At 42.2% G+C, this 21,085-nt stretch overlaps 1 protein-coding gene across 1 annotated transcript in view; it reads left to right on the top strand.

Annotated features, from left to right (window-relative positions):
• The window catches only part of plcl2 (phospholipase C like 2), a 45,509-nt gene that overhangs the window by 3,095 nt on the left and 21,329 nt on the right, over positions 1-21,085 (top strand). Inside the window, exon 3 of the mRNA XM_079728836.1 lies at positions 17,922-20,405. Within this exon, the coding sequence (XP_079584962.1) occupies positions 17,922-20,405 (2,484 nt within the window). The remainder of the gene's footprint in view (positions 1-17,921; positions 20,406-21,085) is intronic.

The raw sequence follows: 21,085 nt of genomic DNA, 5'->3' as shown, positions 1-21,085 counted from the left end.
CATAATGGAGATTTAACGCTCAGTCATTTGCAAATATGTTTTGAAATTGTTGTTGTACACCACAAGGTCATATTCAATATATATTATTAGTCAACTATCTGGTTTGACAGGTGTGGGCAGCTGATCACCTGCTTATCTGCTGTTCTATCCAAGAACAATTTCCCCCTTCAACATACAAGTTCTAAATTTTAATCAGTTTAAGCATGAACGCATTACCCTGGAGGCTTCAACTGAAGGCTATAAAACAATATGCCAATAAATAGGAAGCAAGCTTCACATTCGTTTGCAGGCCAATGTTTTCTTGGCGCTGAGCTCAATTTCTTTGCTTTTTCTGTGTTTTTGGCAGCTTGTGATGGTGAACATTTTACCAAGCAAAGGCAAATGGCTGTCAAAAGCTGTGCTTAATGCTTACAAGGTTGTCCGCCGCACTCCAGTGAGTCGCAACACTTCACTTTAGGCATGTGATTTTTAAATATCATGGCATGGCAGGATGTGGTTTAGCGCAATGTGGACCACCTTGACACAGTAACAGCCATTTGGTCTAGCTACTTAGAGGAACCTGACTGAGATGTTTCCATTCAGGGAACTTTTGTGTGTTTGCTAGGGTTGTAATACATATTTCCTTTATCAACACAATAAAAATACCAAGTAGCCTTGGCCTATGTGAACAAATCGGCTTTTAAAGGATTAACAAAAAATATAGAAAACAGTAACGCTTGTTTGTCATTGTTGTGCAAAGATCTTTTAATTTTTATCAAATTGAAACAATGGGAGTTGGATTTTCTCTAGGATATGAGGCTTGAGGCACGGCTATTCGGCATGTTACAATGTTACCCCCCCCCCCCCCCCCACACACACACACACACACACACACACACACACACACACACACACACACACACACACACACACACACACACACACACACACACACACACACTCTGAAAACTCTGTCTCCATTCAAGCTTGTGGCTTGAATGGAGACATATTTCTCAGCCAGATGACTCTTAAGTTTTCGGAAGTTATCTTCATGTAGCTCCCCCCCACTTGAATGGGTTTGTCTCACTCGACAAGTAGGGTGACAGCTTAGCTTAAAGTTATCTATCTTTGACTGGGAGGTAGACGACACTGTTTTCTTCTTGAAGAAGCTTGCTAGACTTTTCTCTATAAAGTTCATCAGCCGATTCTTGGTGCACGTCCTGCACAAATATGCCAGGCTCGGATGAGCTTCTCCAAGCTAGCAGAGACATCTGCTCTGCAACAGCTCTTTTCTTGATACCGTCCACTTTGTCATCTGCTTCTGATGGCACTGTCAATCTGTGGATCTTTCATACAACCCTGTGTAAAAAGGAAACGAAAAGGGAAACAAAAAAACATGTTTGATCATTAACATGATTAAAATTGGAATGGGATGCGTTTTTTTTCTGGTTATATCACCAGGGCATCATTCACACATAGTGATAAGCGTTATTTAATTATTTACATTTTATTATATATTTTCCATGACATACTAACAAGAAACAACATTGACAATACAAGGATATGGCTGTAGCACAGACAAACACTGAGAGGAGGGAGGGTTACGTTATGTATGTAGTCATTAGTAAGTTATGGTCAATTCAATTATGAATGCGTTTCTATTCAACACATTATGTGTGCAGAGGAACATTTATATGATATTACACACTGATCTAACAGTCTGCTGATAGAAAATAAAATATTTCACACTGTTGGTGTAATTTCATTTATGCATAGCCTTCACACAAGCACACACACTAGTAGTAAATTTTCTATGCTATTATGGCAAGCTGTATCAAGGGCAAGGCTCAAGATTTGTTTGGCTTTTTTACGCAATAGAGCTCGGGATTGTGTATTATTGATGTTTTACTGAGCAAGTAAACCCTCTCTTTCAGTTGGAATATTTTAGCTCCATTCATGGTAGCGTTATACTATAGGTCTCCTTGAACCCTAACCCTCTATCAGACGTGATCATCATTAACAGTGGCTGAACATAACAAGCTCCACACATCCACACACACCGGCAGGTGTAAACAGGTCTGCAAAGTGCAAACAGGCACTGTGTCTTCACGCAAGACCGTTACCTGCGTTCGGGAAAGAGCTGAACTGTAACGTAGTGTTTTGAGGAGACTGGCAAAAACATCTTATTTTAGATCACGGCCATATAAAACATATTACCAAGGGAAAAAAGAAAAACAATGAAAAAATGGGTGTGGGTTCAGTTGGTCTTTAAAAGCGTGTCCAAAGCATTGGAGGTTGGGCCACTCAGTCACTCTCAAGGCTTTGATCATGATGGAGCCGCTGTCTGTAGTCATGCAAACAAGACTTCTTGAAGCTTCCAGGAGGCCAGCGAGTCTTGTTGCAGCCCTGGGGCTATTGCTTTGCCAGTTTTGTCGTCCGGAAAGTACGATGTCCGGAGGCACAGGGCCCGTTCTCAGCCAACAAAATGCAAGGCCAGATTCCAAAAGAGGTGTGTGTGATTCGTTTGGACCAAAGATCGTAGTTATGGAATAATAATCTCTGTTTTGCAGTTGCTCTGCGGCGCTAGGTCTTGTTTTGTTATATAAATTGGGCCGTAAGCACTTTGCCGCAGTTGCATTAACTGCAGCAAAATGCTTGCGGCTGGGAAGCTGATATTTTAGATAATTTGTCTGCAGCATCTCAATGAACCAGCTTTATTTTCCCAAAGGTATAAATGAGGAACATATCTTTTGCAATGTAATAGGTCACCGCATATGTGATCTCCTGCCACCTGGGCCCTTTCTCATGGAATGACGATGAAAATGCTGCTGCCATGTAACCTGTTTTTTTGCAGGCACTTTAGAGCTTGAGCTGGCGTCTGCGTCCGTGTGCGACCTACACACAACTGCGATTCACACACGTGGTCCACATGTTCCAGCACCATCTGTCGTAGGTGCTGGAAAGAGTTGTGTTTCCATGTTCAGCAGCGATCGCTGCTAATAATACCCATGCTCATGTATTTGTGTTTTTTTTGGTGTGCCTGGTGTGATAGTTTCCACAAATGTACACATATGGAAGTTTAACTGTATTATATACAGTCTTTGTGTGTCACACTCCCACTAGAGCTCCATTGGCCATGAAGTTCTGGACCTGCTTTTTACTTTTGCAGAGCTAGTGGGATACACCTCTTAACATTGATTTTTAATCCAATGATTCCCCTGGAATTTATTTCAGGCCTGGTGGTGCGCACTGAAAAAAAAACGTGTTAATATAATTAGCCGCTCATGGTGATGGAGAGCGCTGACACATTGAGTTGAATGGGACTGTAGACATAAGACGCAATTTCTGTTTTGCAATAAGGCGTCATCAATTTTATTTGCAACTGAGGCAGATATTTTATGGCTCTCGCCAGCAAATGTATACGTTTAACCAATCACAATCGGGTACATTTTTCAAAGTCACCATGGCTGCTGTACAGTTTGTAGTAAATGGTGGAGGTAAGAGCCTATTTACATTTTGCGTTTTGTTTTGAATACCAACTTTTTATGAAAAGGTTGATAGCCTATTTTTATTTTATATTTTTGTTATTGAACAGGGAAATAAAACACCCCAACTTATTACCATAATCCCCTCATCCCCAAACTGCCATTCACACTTTCTAACACTTTGATTCAAAGTAAAACTCCAGTAAAGTTGAATCGCATCGCGGCTGATGTAAAAAGTGTGTGTAGACTGTAGTGTGTTGTTTATTGTTAATCAGGCATGATTCAGGCATTCAGGCATGATTCAGAATCAGGCATGTTTTCACATGCGGGCAGGCCAAGGCAAGAAGGCTGAGATTTACATGCGAAAGCTGGAGTTTTGGAGAATTGTTTTGATATTTGGTTGTCCATCCCAGCTTCTTCTCTTTTAATATATATTTTTTGAATGGCACAGCTTCAGTTGCTCCCGCATTTACGATGCTTGAGCTAGCTTCAACGATGCTTGAGCGGCATGCTAAAATCCCCAGGCTCCCCTCCCCACTTCTGTCCCTCTCTTCTTCCACATCTGTATTGTTATTTGGCTCAGTGTTTTGGGTTAAAAATGTAGATGTTTGTTGGCCGTCCCAGCTTTTCTCTCTTTTTTTAGGGGCCATGTCAAGTAATCTAAGCTGCATCCCTACCTTCACATTGGGTAGAAAGGATACTTTGTAATTCGCCTATTGTGTAGAAATGTTGATCAAATGCTTGCTCTATAGAGGTTTGCTGCTGTCCGGCCATCTCCTCAAAGTACACACCGCTAGACACACAGGACTCCCACTGGTGATCACGCATTCAGTTCCCTGCATCACATCGCTGTAATTCAGAGCGTGATTATCTGTTGAATATCCAACATCACCCCCCCCTTCATCCACCACCATAAGTACACTTTTATTCTGTTGGAATAAAACATGAGTCTTGATTGATTTCTACCCTCCACCTTTTCATATCTAAATGTAGTTGGGTTATCGACTCAACTAATGGTAAACAAGCAAGTTATGTCTTTTGTTTAAGTTTTGATTGATCCACACCCAGGGGAAGAAATGATTTAAGCCTATTATACCTGATACTATTAATCACTCCAAAAGGATTTTGTTGGTTTACGGTTAAACAACAAGTCGTTTGTTAAGATAAACTTTCCCAAATTTGATTTATGGTTCAACTCGTATAATTGAGCCAGAGACCTTTTTATAAGGTCTGCCTTCAATGTGCAATGAGCTGCTACACTCTCCTCTCTGATACCATAATAATTGTGTACAACCGGGATATTACGTTCTATCTGAAATTAGCCTTACCCTAGCGCTTTCACTGTATCAATTCAAGTCTCTTTTTTTCATGTCAGCTCTCTTTTCTTTTCTTTTTTCTTTTCTTTCGATCAGGGGAGCGCTGGAATCCAATTTCTCCTGATTGGATAAAGTGCGAACACAATAGCAGATAATTTTTCTTCCATTTACTGCAGAGCGTTGGGACTGGGATAACCAATGTCACTAACCAAACAGCCTACAGTGAATACTCTCATAGCCAGGCTTTTGAAATATAGAGCCCGAGGGCCTATTTTGCCAAACAAGTAAATAATGCATAAAAATCGCTTACATCACTTTAACAACACATTCTGGCAGCCTCGAAGCGAGCGTTCGTGGGTGCGTGGCCCTCATTCCCCTCCCCAGTTGAGTTCCCTAGTTCGGGTCCAGCCATCACCCTAGCTTCTACTTTTTGTTATTGACGTGGGTTGTCCATTATCCCTCCTCCCCTTCCCCAGCAGCGCTCTCTATGGGGCTTTCCAAGAACCTCATCTCGTCCCGGGTTGTTCCGGGCCAGCGGTTGCTGTAATCATCATCCACACGACATGGGGGGGCGCTTAGGCAGGGAGGTGGTCAGGCTCTGCCAGGCCTCATCCCGTCCTCTGTGGTACGTTACACTGTTCTGGACAGTTTCTGCAGACAGGACGTTGTGATGCACCATCGTTGTCTTGAATGACTCAGTGTTCGGGATAGAAAGTCAAAACCTTTGGATATAATTAACAGAGGCAGCAACTGATTGGATCCCAATTAGTTTTCATCTAGTGGTTGAAATTGAATGAATATAGAAAAAATAATAAAGAAATGGATCACGGGCAAATACGATAACCCTACTTCATGAGGGTTTCACCAGATATCATCAGCCTGGCCTAGGTCTTCACATCATATGGGTCGCAGGGTTCACACATGCTCCTGTAATTTACACTGGACTGGGACCAGCTTCCCTATGAGTTTATGATCTTATATTATGTGTACTCTTGGCATGCTTGGCACACAAATGCCTTTTTCTGTTGGGGGGGGGGGGAGATAATTGCCAGTTTTTCTTTAGATATAGATAGAACATATGCATATTATATAAGGAAATGTTTACTTGACCTAAATGTCTGCAGGTTAGACCTGATTCAACACTAAAGGAGTGTATGCTTGTTATCCAATGCCATTTCAACACTGTATTTAGTGGTACTACAGTATTTAGTAGTTTCCATCTCAAGAACCCTTTCAATGAAGGAAACACGTTTGAATTTATAATACCGTACACTTTTGAAAGTGACACCTATCACTATAGATTATTTTTGTAGTGATTGTGTCAGGGTTACAGTTGCCTCATATCTGCAGAGCAAATAAATCAAGTCAAAGCTTGATTTATACCCATTGCAACATAACCGTGCTCCACATTGAGCTTCACTTGACAGGGGAATAGAAAGATAAACAAACTACGAGAGACAAAATGCACTGTAATAAAATAGTACACTGACTGATAATAAAATGTATAAAAACAATATTACAACATGCAGTTTGACCATAAAAAACGTTCATGAAACCAACACGGATGAAGCCCATTAAAACGGATTAGAGGAGGTGACTAAAGATAAAGGTGTGTTTAGGAGCTGATGCACCATTGGTTTTTAAAAAAAAAAACTGTTAAAAAAAACTCAACAGCCACTGAGTTGTTTCAAGTTGCGGTTAGTCTACTGATCCATGCAAACCACTTAGCGAATGTTAACCAAAGTAAAGAAATGTTGTGCTGCCCAAAGGCAACCTGTCACTATTCTTCTCTCCAAAGTAAACATCAAACATTGTTCATGTTTCCAAGGAGAAACGGTATTTCCCGTTGTATCTAGTTGGGCTATAAATCTTTATTCAAGATTCATCTCAAACTTTTCAGTTAGGCGCAGGGTAATATCTCCTATCATGTTGAGGTGTGATTCTGAGTGTGTGAGAGAAGAGCAGTTGATTTATTCACGTTTGTAAGGAAGGGTAATGTTGGTATAAACGAGATGTCTATTAATCCTTCTCTATTGTCCCCCATACTCTTTATGTGAAATCAGCCCTCGCCTGCTCAGGACATGATATATTAGCTTTTTAATTGCTATTCCCACATAGCATATTGAATGGCCGCCCAGATAAACTATGGCTCGGTGAACAATGCTTAATCTGCCCAACACCATTTTAGTGAACGTGTCAAGTAGTTGATTCATAGATACCATTGGTATTGAGTAGAGCAAGTGTCTCTTTATGGATTTTCCCATATATGTCCCCTTAACAGCTTTTTTTTTGTTTAAAGGTCAGCTTTAATGACATAGAAAGTCAATGCGTAGGCTGCGGAGGTGGTACGCTAAATAAAACATAGGGAAGTGCTCAATGTAAATTGAAAGTAGCTGCCATGCAATTAAATAGTTTATTCATCAGGAATAAATGGCTGGTTAGGCTGCTCTATATTTGTGAATGAATAGGTTTCATCCCAAAGGGGCACACAGAGAAGCAGTGGTTAAACATTTCATCAAATGCAGAACAATTCAAAAATAGATTATTCATGGCGATTGGTGAAGTAACAAGTAAATATTTCTTAGAGTTTATATTCTCTGTTTAACAATATTACATATATTACATTAGAAAATAAATGCTATATTATTCATAGAGATGCCTTTTAAAAGCAGAGTTTTGTTTGTAACTGAAGCCACGAGGCCAACATTATAGAAATGTGTATCTCAATTAGGGCTGGGTAAAAATATCGATTCATCAATGCATTGCAATTTATTTGTTCTCGATTCAATTTCGATTCAGAATTTTTTTGAAATCGATAATTTCCATTAAAAAGAAAAATAATTTAAAAAAAGAAGCATACATTGTAAACTAGAAGCGAGTATGCCTAAATGTACATGCCCTTTTACATTTGTCCATGTTATGATTATTACTTTTATGCTGCAAGTTTAGCTCAGGAATTATACTATACAATGGTGTATTCCTTTTTGCTAGTTAAAGCACAATGAAATGGTTAATTCACTTTGAAATGGTTAATTCTAAATAATATTTAGGTATTTTTGTCATCTGCACGTATGATTGAATCGTTATTGAAGCAATTGGATCAACATCGAATCGATATCGAATCAAGACCTAAAGAATCGAATTGAATTGAATTATGAGGTAACTGGCAATACCCAGCCCTAATCCCAATAAAGGTTAGGAAAATGGAGGATTTTTTTGGAGTTGATGCTAAGCATGTTCCCTGTGCACCGTTGGCACAACTATAGCATGTTGAAGTTCTGGAGACCCAGAACTCTCATAAGAAACCAGCAACACTAGCATTCATGACAAGAGCAGTCCCCAGCGTCATGTACCTCTGGATCAATGCCATTCACAGCCACCGACACATCGATCCTATGCATAACAAATTAATCCTCCTATTGATTTGTTATTCCTCTTTGGTGGGCGGGTGGAGGTTCTCCATCTCGTGTTACTCACCCGTCACCCTAGCCTAGCCCTCGGCGCCATGTTACGACACAGGTCATTGTTTTGACAGTCAACACAACTACAATGAGCAAGCAGACTGGCAAACAGGCTCTTAAATGTTCTTGCGGAGCTGTGACGCCAGCTCATGTGACGCGCATGGTTATTGATTGATCGTTTAACGGCAGGGCGTATTGGATAAAGCAGGGGCAAAATCCAACAGCAATGGCTATTGAGTTGGATTTGGTGGCAGTCATGCTCAAGCTGTACTTGCTTGAAAGTTTACAACAAAACCAAACAACAGTTTTTATAAATGCCATGGCCAAGTATTTACAATTGCATTTGAAAATAAAACGCTGCATTGATTTTGATAAAATGCCACGTTACCACATGATGTGGTAATGTTGTATGATTAGGTTTTTAATGAATGTAGAAAATAAAATAAAAACAATTGGTCTAACAAACAAAACAATCAGACACCGGTTCACCATTCAGGTGAGGCTTTGTCGGTACAGAGGTGCTGTTCCCTAGTGTCATTGAGACAATGGGCAGGCCTAGACATTCATTATTTGTTCAACTGAGCAGAAACATTCTAACAAGTCACCACAGCATTCTTCAGGAACAGACAAGCTTAGCTTCATATCTCAATATTACGGGAATCCTAATCTAAGATCGAGCATTCCTACTCTGTTATAGCCAGCCTTTTCTCCAACCCAGGTGGTTGAAGATAATGTATAATAGTTAACAAAATAATGATTAATCTTGAAATAATGAACTTTTAACAGCACACACACGGGCGTGCACAATTTAGGGTTATAGTTTTCACCCCTTTCCTCTTATCAGCAGACAAGTGGGAGCTGATACCATTAGGCTGGCTAGCTATCTCTTTTGTTCTATTACATCCAAGTTTATAATGGCAGTAGCTAAAAATAGTAGGTTGGCTAATAGTCGCCTGTTTCAGCCTTCTTGGAATAACCAAAGGACCAAGCTTTGTGCATTTTTAAATCAAGTCACAAGAAGATTTCAAAGATGAGGCGGTTAGAGTTGAATCATTCGAGGAAGGAGTGACACAGTACGAGAAGCAGAGCAGTGGGTTTTGACGACAAAATGTGTTGTCAAAAATCAAGCTACAGATTTGTTAATCAGAAGATATTTTGGTAGTAGCACTCCAACCTATAAGCCCGAAATAGGTTGTTTGCAATATAAGTAAAATATGAATAAAAAATATATATCAGAAGTCAATTTTGGTAATATGGGGTAATTTTTTGGGTGTCAAATGACATATTATGTTTTTTTTAGGTAGAAGATCAGGTTGGTTGTAGAACATTTCTTATTTCTGCTCAGCCTCTTCTCTTGAGGTGCTTTGCGGGTCATACTTTGTACTACAAGAGAAGAGAGACATAACTTCTGGTTTCCAACTCTCTACTACAAGAAAAGGGGTTGTTGGCAGGGTTTGAAAATCCATCTGGATTTCTGATGTCTGAGATTTCAGCTGCGATTCCTGATTGCCATTGGCTGCGTCAGGGAAACAAAAGTGTTGCCCTGACTCTGCGGTTCTCCAGTCAGTGGTTCTTATCATCTTTTCTGTGCGCCATGAAGCTGTGAACTCTCAGGCTCTTTGCCTCCTCCTTAACTTCTCTTGTCTTTAATCAAAAGCCTTGATGCGCCAAGATGAACCTTCCAGGTTTTTTCATGCTATTCAGTATCTGAAGCTGCTCCGCTTTGTGAATGGATTAATATCTTGTGCAATTCAGTCAAATCGTAGCCAAATCCCTGTGTGTTTGAGCTATTCGATGGGTTCATGATGTTGTTAGAAAGCTTCGAGCGATGAATGCCTTCAGAGGTGTCTCTCCTATGTTGGGCCTTCTATTCCATAGAGTGGCGAAGTCACGCCCTTTCCGGTAGAGCCCATGGGACCTATGAGATTGTGAAAATATGAATAGGTTTCAATGGAGAGAAAGTAATTATTTTCTAGTCCCAGTCTTTATATACCCTGTATTACACATGTTGTTTGTGGATTTAAATGATAATTTTTCATGCAAAGAAAATTTTCGAGAAGAAGTTTGATAATGTTAGGTTTTGTGTGAGGCTGCTTTGTGAACTACAGGTCTTCACTGCTCTCCGACGCGAATGATATACGTCACCACCCGCACTTGGAACTAATGTCGATCTCTCTGCTCCACTTCACGGCATTTTTCCAAGGGGAGGATAAAATCATTGAAAGAGGTGAAAACCATTATAAGTCGGGGCATGTGGAGAGTTTCAGTTATGCAAATGGGGAGATTGTCGGTCTTGTCCATGCAAGTCGAAGGGAGCTTGAAGTCACATATGGGACATGTAGTCTTTCTCATTGTGTTTTCTCTACAGCCTTTAACTGAACAATTCCACAATAAACGGCCAAAAGATTATCATTTAAATCCAAAAACAACATGTTATCCGGGGCATATAAAGACTGGGACCAGAAAATAATTACTTTCTCTCCATTGAAACCCATTCATATTTTTCGATCTCATAGGTCCCATGGGCTCTACCGGAAGGGTCGTGACTTCGCCACTCTATTCTGGTAGTAGCCCGTATGAAACAAAAAAGAGTTTAAAAAAGTTATTTGTAACTCTCAAAAACAGAATCATACTCAAGCACACAATTACCTTAATTGACACCGTTACGTCATGGAATGAGATATCAACACAAGACCTTTTTGACGTATTCAGGGAGCTGTCGTTTATGTTCCTGGCAAGTTTCACGTTCCTTCCTTCTTTGGACGCGGACTTGCGATGGAAATGGAGCATTAGTGCCTAGCTTAGCGTGTATTCAAATTGACGCTGTGACGTCAGGTTTTGAGCTATCAACCTGTTTTACCATAGATGCATTTATAGAGTCTTGTACATGCAGTAAACATTGTACATGGCAGAAATGATGGCTGAAACGATTCAACATCCCAAGAAGGAAACCTCCTCTTGTAACAAGCGAGGTAAGGACGCTGTGGCTCAGGTCCATTTAAGGGCTCTGGACTCTGGGTCACCCATGGAGTCCCAAGTGTGCTGCGGGAATTATCGTGGACTAGTACAATCATTATTCAGGTTATTCATTTGATTACTAATAAGTTCAATGAGTTAAGGAATTTACAAAGTAATGGGCATTTTATTACAACAGTTTAACCAGTTAAGGTTGATTTATATGGGGTATTTGCTTGTTTCATTTAATTAAATAATGAATATGTGTTAACTTTTTGTTTTTTGGAATGCCCTTCAAGATGGAAGGCAGGGATACCTCCAAGATGGAGGTACCGAAGGGGAAGACCAGCGTCTTCACCCAATTTGACGATGCATTAATCAATCACGCACGCATTACTATAGATTTTTATTGGTGACGGGAAATAGCAGCAGTTGAATTCAGCAACCGCTGATGCTTTCCGTTGGACAACAGCAGCTGGGTTTTCACTAAGTTTTAGCTCATCAGGAATTGGGCTGAGATGGGCAGCTGAAGAGCTGCAGAATGTAACAGGAAAAGAAGAAACGGTAACACTTTATAATAAGGTGCCATAATAAATAATTAACTAGTCATTACCTAACCCTTTGTTAATATTTGTTAATTGTTACTAAAATATCCATTTGGCACAAGTTAATAGTTTTTTTTTCACTGACCACAGAGTGTCGCTGGTTAGGGTTAGGGCCGTGTGTTAGGGTTAGGGCCGTGTGTTAATGTTAGGGCCGTGTGTTAGGGTTAGGGCCGTGTGTTAGGGTTAGGGTTAGGGCCGTGTGTTAGGGTTAGGGTCGTGTGTTAGGGTTAGGGCCGTGTGTTAGGGTTAGGTCCTTGTGTTAGGGTTAGTGTTAGGGTCGTGTGTTAGGGTTATGCAAACAACTAATATTTAATAAATTATGAAAAAACTAACTTTTTACTATTGTGCCAAATAGATATTTTAGTAACAATTAACAAATGTTAACAAATGGTTAGGTAATGACTAGTTTGCAATTTATTATGGTACCTTATTATAAAGTGTCACAGAAGAAACTTATGAAAACACCTGTATGGACAACATGCCCTTTTAAAGGAACTATAAACATGTGCTAAATGATTGCTGCTCAATTGTTGGGTTCACTTTACCTGAAACAAAAATGAATTGAATGCGATAAAGAAGACCATCAGGATGATTCAACTGGACAATAAAAAACATACAACAAACTCAATGTTGAACATAATGTTATGAGAATGTTGGTATTGTATGTATTATTGATCTCATTGTTGTTTATTGAAGCCCTTTTAAAATTAATCATCCCCTTAAAGTGATTCCTCAGAGTTTGAGCATATATGATGAGCGAAAGAAGTGTAGGCAAGACATTGGCAACAGCGACAAAAGGAACTGCCAGTGTTGGGATTTGGCTATGGCCGACACGCTTGTCTGCTCGCCCAGTCATTTTGTAATTGTTTTAGCCAGTTCTCTTCCTGATTTACAGCCAGGCAGGGCAGCTTAGTGTGTTGGCACTTGGAAGGATGGCTTGGCTGTCTACACAGTCGCCGGACATAATTCTTCAGTTTGTTTGACTGGAGTGGGGACATGAATCACCTTCAGAACCTCATCGTTGTTTTTTGATATTTTTTTTATTGTACACTTTTTTGGTCATAGCTGTCAAAGGGCTTTTTCTATAGCCACTTGTTGCTATAGAAGACTCAGAAGACCTTTGGGAAAGTCTTTTCTCTCTTTCTGCAACTGCACAACTCCCAATGTCCTTTAGACACCGTTTTGCATCACTTCCTGTGTTTCATCACTGTTGACTATGAGCATGTCCTTAAGGTCTAGTCATGTTCTCATCCGATTTTTATATGGGCTGGTTAAGACAAACTGTATTGCTAAACAACATTAGAGGGTTATATAGAGTATTTGACCTTTGAAATGGGCTTATGGAGCTTTCAGAGGATAAACACTTAATGCACTTTATAGCCGGGAGCAGTCAGACGATCACCTTCACATCATAAATTTGACCATTGCATATAGGCATATCAAACTATATACTGCAATTGACTAGCTCATTAGACGCATTTTTAAATAAATCGTAAACTGGTCGTTTTTTTTCATAAACTGAAAGAATTTACTTTATTAACCCCTGGCACAACATTTTGGATTCATAGCAAGTATAGGACAGTCAGGGCTTGTTTTCTACATGAATAGACGACATGGCATGTTGTAATGTTGGCCAGGTCCGCTGAGGAGGCCTGACGAGAGTCTTTAGACCAGAGACTAATGAATCCTCTGTGACATCCTGCACATACAGTCCTTACCTGCTCAGTGAGCCAGAAAAAGGATCCTCTGGTCCATTAGGGGATCCACATACCTCTGAGAATGAGAGTATTTTGGTAGCTCTCTCTCTCTCTCTGTCTCTGTCTCTGTCTCTCTCTCTCTCTCTCTCGCTGGATTTAAAGCATGTTTGTAATGTGCACAAATTTCAAACTGTATTTATTTCACAATTAACCTTTCCTTTTAGGGGAGGCTTAGGCCACATTAAGCCAGAGGGTATTTCCCATTTCTTATACGATGTTGGAATCAGATTAATTTGGATGAATGGAGATGAAAATAAAAGATAGGGATTCGTTTTGCAACATATCATCTGTTGTATTCACAAGGCTAAGACATACTGTATGCAGACATGTTAATAGTAATCACATGGACTTTTTCAGTACTGCTGGTCGTCACTGCTGCTGTAGAAGGCCTTGGAGCTCTGTTCAGTCTTATTTTTTTATTTTTATGTCTTCCATCTACTTTGAAGACCAGAACTAAAGCACTAATGTTATCCCAAAAAGTACCTTAAAACCTTGGTTTGCCTGGACAAGAGAACACAAACTACTGTTTTGTTTGATGTTTTCCCTCTGTCACTGTTCCACTGCAGAGCTGTCTGCTGCAGAGTAGTTGGAAGTATTTGTGTCTATTGTAAGACAGCAGTTCTTGGTTATGGCCAGTATGTCTACTCCTAAGCCTGTTTTAAATATAGGTCCCTGGTCTAGTGGACAACTGGGTTTCATCTGGGTTTTATTTAGGAGAGTGTGTTAATTACCACCATGGTCTTTCAAGTGAGTGAATCATCCGGTGGTATTTGTGTCAATTGAGGAAGCAGGAATCTCTTTCCTTCTCTGTCCTCTGCATTTCAAGTTGTTTTTTAGTGCAGATAGCACTAGAGCTGCTATATAATGATCAAAGGAAGTGATCTTGGTCTTGTTTCCCCACAACTGCATCAGAGCAGGTGGTGCACTCGTTGGTTACCAACAAAATAAAAAAAATAGACCTCAGTCAGGAAGTTCTGCTTCTAGTGCTCGACCCATGACTCTGGGTGTGCCCTATTGTGAACTGGACCTGAGCTGCAATTGTTTACTTGATCTAAGCCGCGGTCCACAGGAAATCCCGAGGATAACACTTGGCATGGTAGCCAAGGTCACGAAGGACCCGCCTTTTGTTAGAACCAGACCCCATGCTGCTACTGTTAGCATCTAGGGAACCTGTGTTGTTATAGCTTACCCGTTTTGTCATAGCTTACAGTTTGAAATGTCTGTTTGTGTTAAGTTAAACAGATTCTGTGTAAATACAATACAAGTATGCATTATACAATAATGCATTATACAATAATTCTGTCTTTTCAAATTTATATTATAATACTACTAAAATTATAGATGCTGAGCTAAAATGTATACAAAAACCTATGTATTCCTAACTATCGATTTATTTGATATCCATATTCTTGTTTTGATAGTGTAACCATGTAATGTGTCTGTATTATCAGCAGCTCAAGGTCAAACCAAGTGAAATAACTGCATAGAGGGAAAAGAAGAGAGCGGGGCAAATTCTTGCTGGGATAATAAGGATTATATTCAGTCATGCCTGCTGGCTTAAGCCGCTGTGTTACCTGATGAGCCATACCTGAGAAGTAGACGGTGAAAAAGGAAGCAGTGTTATTTGTGTGTACACACGCACAATCACCCTCCTTTCCCCTCCTCTCTCTCATGCCCTCCTCCCTGCACAAGAGCTTGGGATTTCTTCACGGTGCATGAGCCACCAAAGTTCCCTATTGATTCCAATGGCGCTTGCTCGAACCGTCTTAAATAAACATGCCTGTCACTGTGGGCTACCTAGCACAGAAGGGGGGAGGATTTACAATCTAGTCACTTTTAATAAGGCTGCCTCTGTTTTCAGCCGGAACCAGCAGCAAAGAAAGGTCGGGTGGTTTTCTGCAGAGAAAGTACTTGAATGAGTCTGTTAAGTGTGCAGCTTAGCATGGTCAAGTCCCATGTGTCCCCTAAACCCAGCGTCGGAGAATCTATGATTGGTTGGCAGATTGAACTGAAAATCCTGTTAATTCCTCCATACGGGGTGATCGTCTGTGACCTGCAGGGTTGAGGACACGGATATGTTCCCATTGTTTCTGGATGTACCCTCAGAGATTTGAGCATCGTCATGTGCAACAGGCCTCCTTTCTGTTCTCTATCTGTCGGCAGTGGTCTCGCACCCTGATCCCTTTGCTGTGTCTGGTCCCTGTGTAGGGGAGCCTGATGAGCTGTTTGTGCTGATGGTCTCCAAAGGGCTCTTCTTATGGTTTATTTTGGGAAAGAGGAATAATTGCACTCATCATTTTGCGTATAGTCAACATGAGCCACTATTAAAAAAAGGGTGAGAAAAGCGTGCTTCGTGCTACTGGGAAATGGAAATGTCACTTTCGTTTTTCTAATCTTAATTTGACAGGGATCATTTGTGTGAGATGATTCCATTAGTGACTGTTTATGATACAGTGTTTTGACTTGTCCACCTTGTGTTTTTTTTAGAAGAAGGTGTACTCTTGCTAAATATACTAAACATAGAAAATATTTCCATACATAATTATCCATTGCAGAAATGTTGTTTGGTTATGCTGTTTGATCTACAGTATATTATTTATGCGGTACTGTGCTTGATCTTTACCTTTTTGTATACCATCCACGTCGACTTCAGTACTGTCACATTTATATGCACCAAACCCATCATACACAGCATTTGTAGTCGAAATTCTATTTCACCTTGTGGAATAGATTAGCGATCAAATTAAAAAAGGAAAAGCTCATTCTCTTCCGGTCTGAAAATGTTTACATTTATAATGGTTCAAATAGCAGACATATCTGAATGCCTTCCGGTAATTTAGATGAAAGGCTCTGTCCTTGACTGAACACCTAAGTCTTACTTATAAAGGCTACTTCTAATAACTCATAACCCAAATAACACAAGCAACAGCCCCTTTACCACACTAATGCCAAAAGTATTGAGTTTGACCGACGCTAATCCGAGGAATTTAATAACCAGTATATTTAATGGAACATTTTGGAAGTCCAGGGGCTAGATTCTAGTTGTACAAGAATATCAGAACTGGAGACAGTACATTGTGTAAGCAGGACATTTGCTTTACACATCTATGATATGTCACTGTCCGAACTCTGTTTATTTTTACAATAAATGGTAACGACGACAAACAGTTGCTGAGAGGAGGTTTTGTAAGATAAACATCCAGGGTGAGGAAACTCTATAGGAAACTGAAAAGGCTGAACAATATGTCAATATATCAAACCAAGCAGCTGTAATTGTTCAGGGACCTGAGGGATGTCATGTTGGGCGGTGTGCTCTATTCCATCATTCTTTAATATTGAAGCACCTGCAAAAGGTTCTTCACTTTTAATGCAGCCAATAAAACACTGAGTGCAGTGACAATTAAAACATGTGCAACAAAGCAGAAGAACAGATTGAGAGGTTCACATCTGTTGGATGTTTGCTAACAATGGGGGTAATTGGGTTAACATTTTAGACTTTCCGGACAGGGATTAGCATTCATAAATGGAAAACCTAAAAACATCAATTCCGTTGTGTAATACGTTGTTGTTTGAGCACAGTAATCCCGTCTGCCCCAGTGAATTCCTTGCAGGACCCATGTTTAAGGCCACCTTCATTCAGCAAGATGAGATGAGTTTTGGGGGGGGGGGGGGGGGGGGGGGGATTTGTGCAGGGTTAAGCACACAAACAGCACTGGGCTTAAGAGAGCTCACTTCTGCAAAATTGTGTGGTTATTTTCTCAATTAAATCAAGTAAAGGCTGATCGTCTCTGGCCCCTGTGTACTTAGATGCTGGGATAAAAGGGAAAAGTCTCCAGTGGTGCTCAGGCACAAAACCAGTAATGCTTTCAAAATATAGAGATATGATGATGAAATAACCCCCTCGGTTCAACGGTTGAATTAAGTTTGGTGTTAGTTCATGCAAATTCTGTTCCAAGACCTTTCAGAGTTTTTTTTTATTGTGAGATCCGTTTTAGGGGAAATTTCTACTAGTATGAAAGGAAGTCTAACTAGGAAACAAACCAATAAGCATATAAATATTTTGAGTGGTTGCCATTGTTGTCAACTTCTCTACCCTAACAACATCATTATTGTCAGTATAGGGCATATTATTAACACAATAAAAGCATGTTATTAACTTGACCTGATGAACGCATTCATACCAGAATATAGAGTGGGGAGCCAGATAATGTAGTGGCTCGAAGGTTTGCTCTCCGCTGATCCTTGAGCAATACGCCTAACCTATACCTGCTTCTTAAGGAAATGTATCAAAACATTTCTGAATATTAACAATAAAACAAACACTAAACGGTAATATTTCCTCTCCTTTTCTCCCCTCCTGCAGGATGGCTCGCGGCAGCGCAAAGAGAGGAAGAAGACGGTGTCCTTCAGCAGCATGCCCACGGAGAAGAAGATCAGCAGTGCCAGCGACTGCATCAACGCCATGGTGGACGGCTCGGAGCTGAAGAAGGTGCGCTCCAACTCCCGCGTCTACCACCGCTACTTCCTGCTCGACGCTGATATGCAGTCACTGAGGTGGGAGCCCTCGAAGAAGGAGTCGGAGAAGGCCAAGATCGACGTCAAGTCCGTCAAGGAGGTGCGGACGGGCAAGAACACGGACACGTTCCGGACCAATGGCAGCTACGATCAGATATCGGAGGACTGCGCCTTCTCGATCATCTACGGGGAGAGCTACGAGTCGCTGGACCTGGTGGCGAATTCCGCCGACGTAGCAAACATCTGGGTGACGGGTCTGAGGTATCTGATCTCTTACGGGAAGCACACCTTGAACATGATTGAGAGTATCCAGAACAGCATGCGCTCCTCTTGGCTCGGGGAACTCTTCGATGAGACCGACGTCCACAACAGTAAGCAGGTGAACATATGTGCAGCGGTGCAACTGGTGAAAAATTTAAACCCTGGACTAAAAAATGTAAAGATAGAGTTGAAATTCAAGGAGTTCCACAAGGCTAAGGACAAAACAGGCCCTGACGTGACCAAAGAGGAGTTCATTGAAGTGTTTCATGACCTCTGCACCCGACCAGAAATCTATTTCCTCTTTGTTCAGTTTTCCAGCAATAAAGAGTTTCTGGACACCAAGGACTTGATGATTTTCCTCGAGGCCGAGCAGGGCATGGCTCAAGTGAGCGAGGAGACAAGCCTGGAGGTGATACAGAGCTACGAACCGTCCCGAGAGGGCCAGCTCAAAGGCTGGCTTTCCCTGGACGGCTTCACCAACTACCTTATGTCGCCGGAGTGCCATATCTTTGACCCCGAACAAAAGACAGTGTGCCAAGACATGAACCAGCCACTGTCTCACTATTACATCAACGCCTCGCACAACACATACCTGATCGAGGATCAGTTCAGGGGGCCCTCGGATATCACAGGGTACATCCGGGCCCTTAAGATGGGCTGCCGCAGCGTGGAGTTGGACGTGTGGGATGGGCCCGACAACGAACCGGTCATTTACACCGGACACACCATGACCTCGCAGATCGTTTTCCGCAGCGTCATCGACATAATTAACAAGTACGCTTTTGTGGCGTCAGAGTTCCCGCTATTACTGTGTCTCGAAAATCACTGTTCCCTGAAGCAGCAGAGGGTCATGTTCCAGCACCTGAAAAAGATCCTGGGTGATAAGCTCTACCTCGACCCTCCAAAACCCGAGGAGCTCTACCTCCCCTCGCCCTTTGAAATGAAAGGTCGAATCCTGCTGAAGGGCAAGAAGCTTGGCACAAACGTCACCGGTTCAGAGGGTGAGGTGACGGATGAGGACGAGGGCGCGGAGATGTCCCAGCGGATGACCATCGAGTCTGGGGAACAGCAGACTCCCGCACCCAAGAAGTTCCAGCTCTCCAAGGACCTCTCCGACCTGGTGACCCTGTGTAAATCGGTGGAGTTCAAAGACTTCCCGACGTCCTTTCAGAACCAGCGGCCCTGGGAGCTTTGCTCCTTCAACGAGGTCTTAGCGAGCCGTTGTGCGAGCGAATTTCCAGGTGATTTTGTGAATTACAACAAAAAGTATCTGGCGCGCGTTTACCCCAGCCCGATGCGGATTGACTCGAGCAACATGAATCCTCAGGACTTCTGGAAGTGCGGTTGTCAGATCGTTGCGATGAACTACCAGACGCCCGGCCTCATGATGGACCTAAACATTGGCTGGTTCCGACAGAACGGAAGCTGCGGCTACGTGCTGCGCCCGGCCATCATGAGGGAACAGGTGTCCTACTTCAGCGCCAACACCAAAGACTCGGTTCCCGGCGTGTCCCCACAGCTGCTGCACATCAAGATCATCAGCGGACAGAACTTCCCAAAGCCCAAAGGCTCCGGGGCCAAGGGAGACGTGGTGGACCCCTACGTGTACGTGGAGATCCACGGTATACCTGCGGACTGCGCCGAACAGAGGACTAAGACGGTCACCCAGAACGGGGAAAACCCGCTGTTCGACGAGAGCTTTGAGTTCCAAATCAACCTGCCGGAGCTGGCTATGGTGCGCTTCGTGGTGCTGGACGACGACTACATTGGCGACGAGTTCATCGGCCAGTACACCATCCCCTTTGAGTGTCTTCAGCCGGGCTTCCGGCACATACCGCTGCAGTCTCTTACCGGGGAGTTGCTGCCCCACGCCTGGCTGTTCGTCCACGTGGCCATCACCAACCGACGGGGGGGCGGCAAGCCCCATAAGCGGGGGCTGTCGGTTCGCAAGGCTAAGCGGAGCAGGGAGTACGCAAGCATGCGGGTGCTGTTGATCAAGGCCCTGGACGACGTCTTCAAGACGGCCATGGTCCCGTTGAGGGAGGCCACGGACCTCCGGGAAAACATGCAGGTAAGAGCTCTACTGCCAAGTGCTCCTAAACCATGCCATGGTTTTAACACAACGCAAAGGTCAGGGTATTTTATGTTCATCTCACATCCATATCCAACAAGTTCTGGGTTCATACCCATGTGTCGACGCGGAGGCCTTAGAACCGTACAACGCACAGCGGAGGACGGTTGCCTCCGCAAAGTCCATTAATTCCTGATAATGGACACCTCGAAGGGCATTATCCCGCTTATACTAGGGCTGTCCCCGACTCTGAATTTTCTGAGTCTAATCAGATCTGCCTTTTCAGTCCAGAGATTCGACTATTCGGCGGCTGTGCAGGGCAGGTCTTTTGGAGGTTTAAAAAATGAGTTTTCTTTCTATTAACACTCTGTTTTGGTAGGCTATAGGCCTTTTATATATGCTTGCGCGTTGCGCTCATTACGTTCTCACCTGTCAATCAAACTCGTCGGAATTGTAGCCAACTTATTCCTGTCGGGTTTTAAGTAGGCTCCTGCCCATAATGCGGTCCGATAATGAACACGGGGCTCATGTATAGGCAAGTGGATAATCCACTATATGAGCCCCGTGTTCACGATCTGATTGCATTTATTGAGCCCGAAAGAATACACAGCGCTGTGTTGCCACACTGACTGCGCTCCTTGAGAAAATGTGGCAATAATGTAAGGGGAGACAGCCGCTTC

Source organism: Pollachius pollachius, assembly GCF_949987615.1.
Source record: "Pollachius pollachius genome assembly, chromosome: 1".
NCBI classification, from domain to species: domain Eukaryota; kingdom Metazoa; phylum Chordata; class Actinopteri; order Gadiformes; family Gadidae; genus Pollachius; species Pollachius pollachius.
Note: the sequence above shows the minus strand (reverse complement) of the source record. Positions and strands in the feature narration are given on the sequence as shown.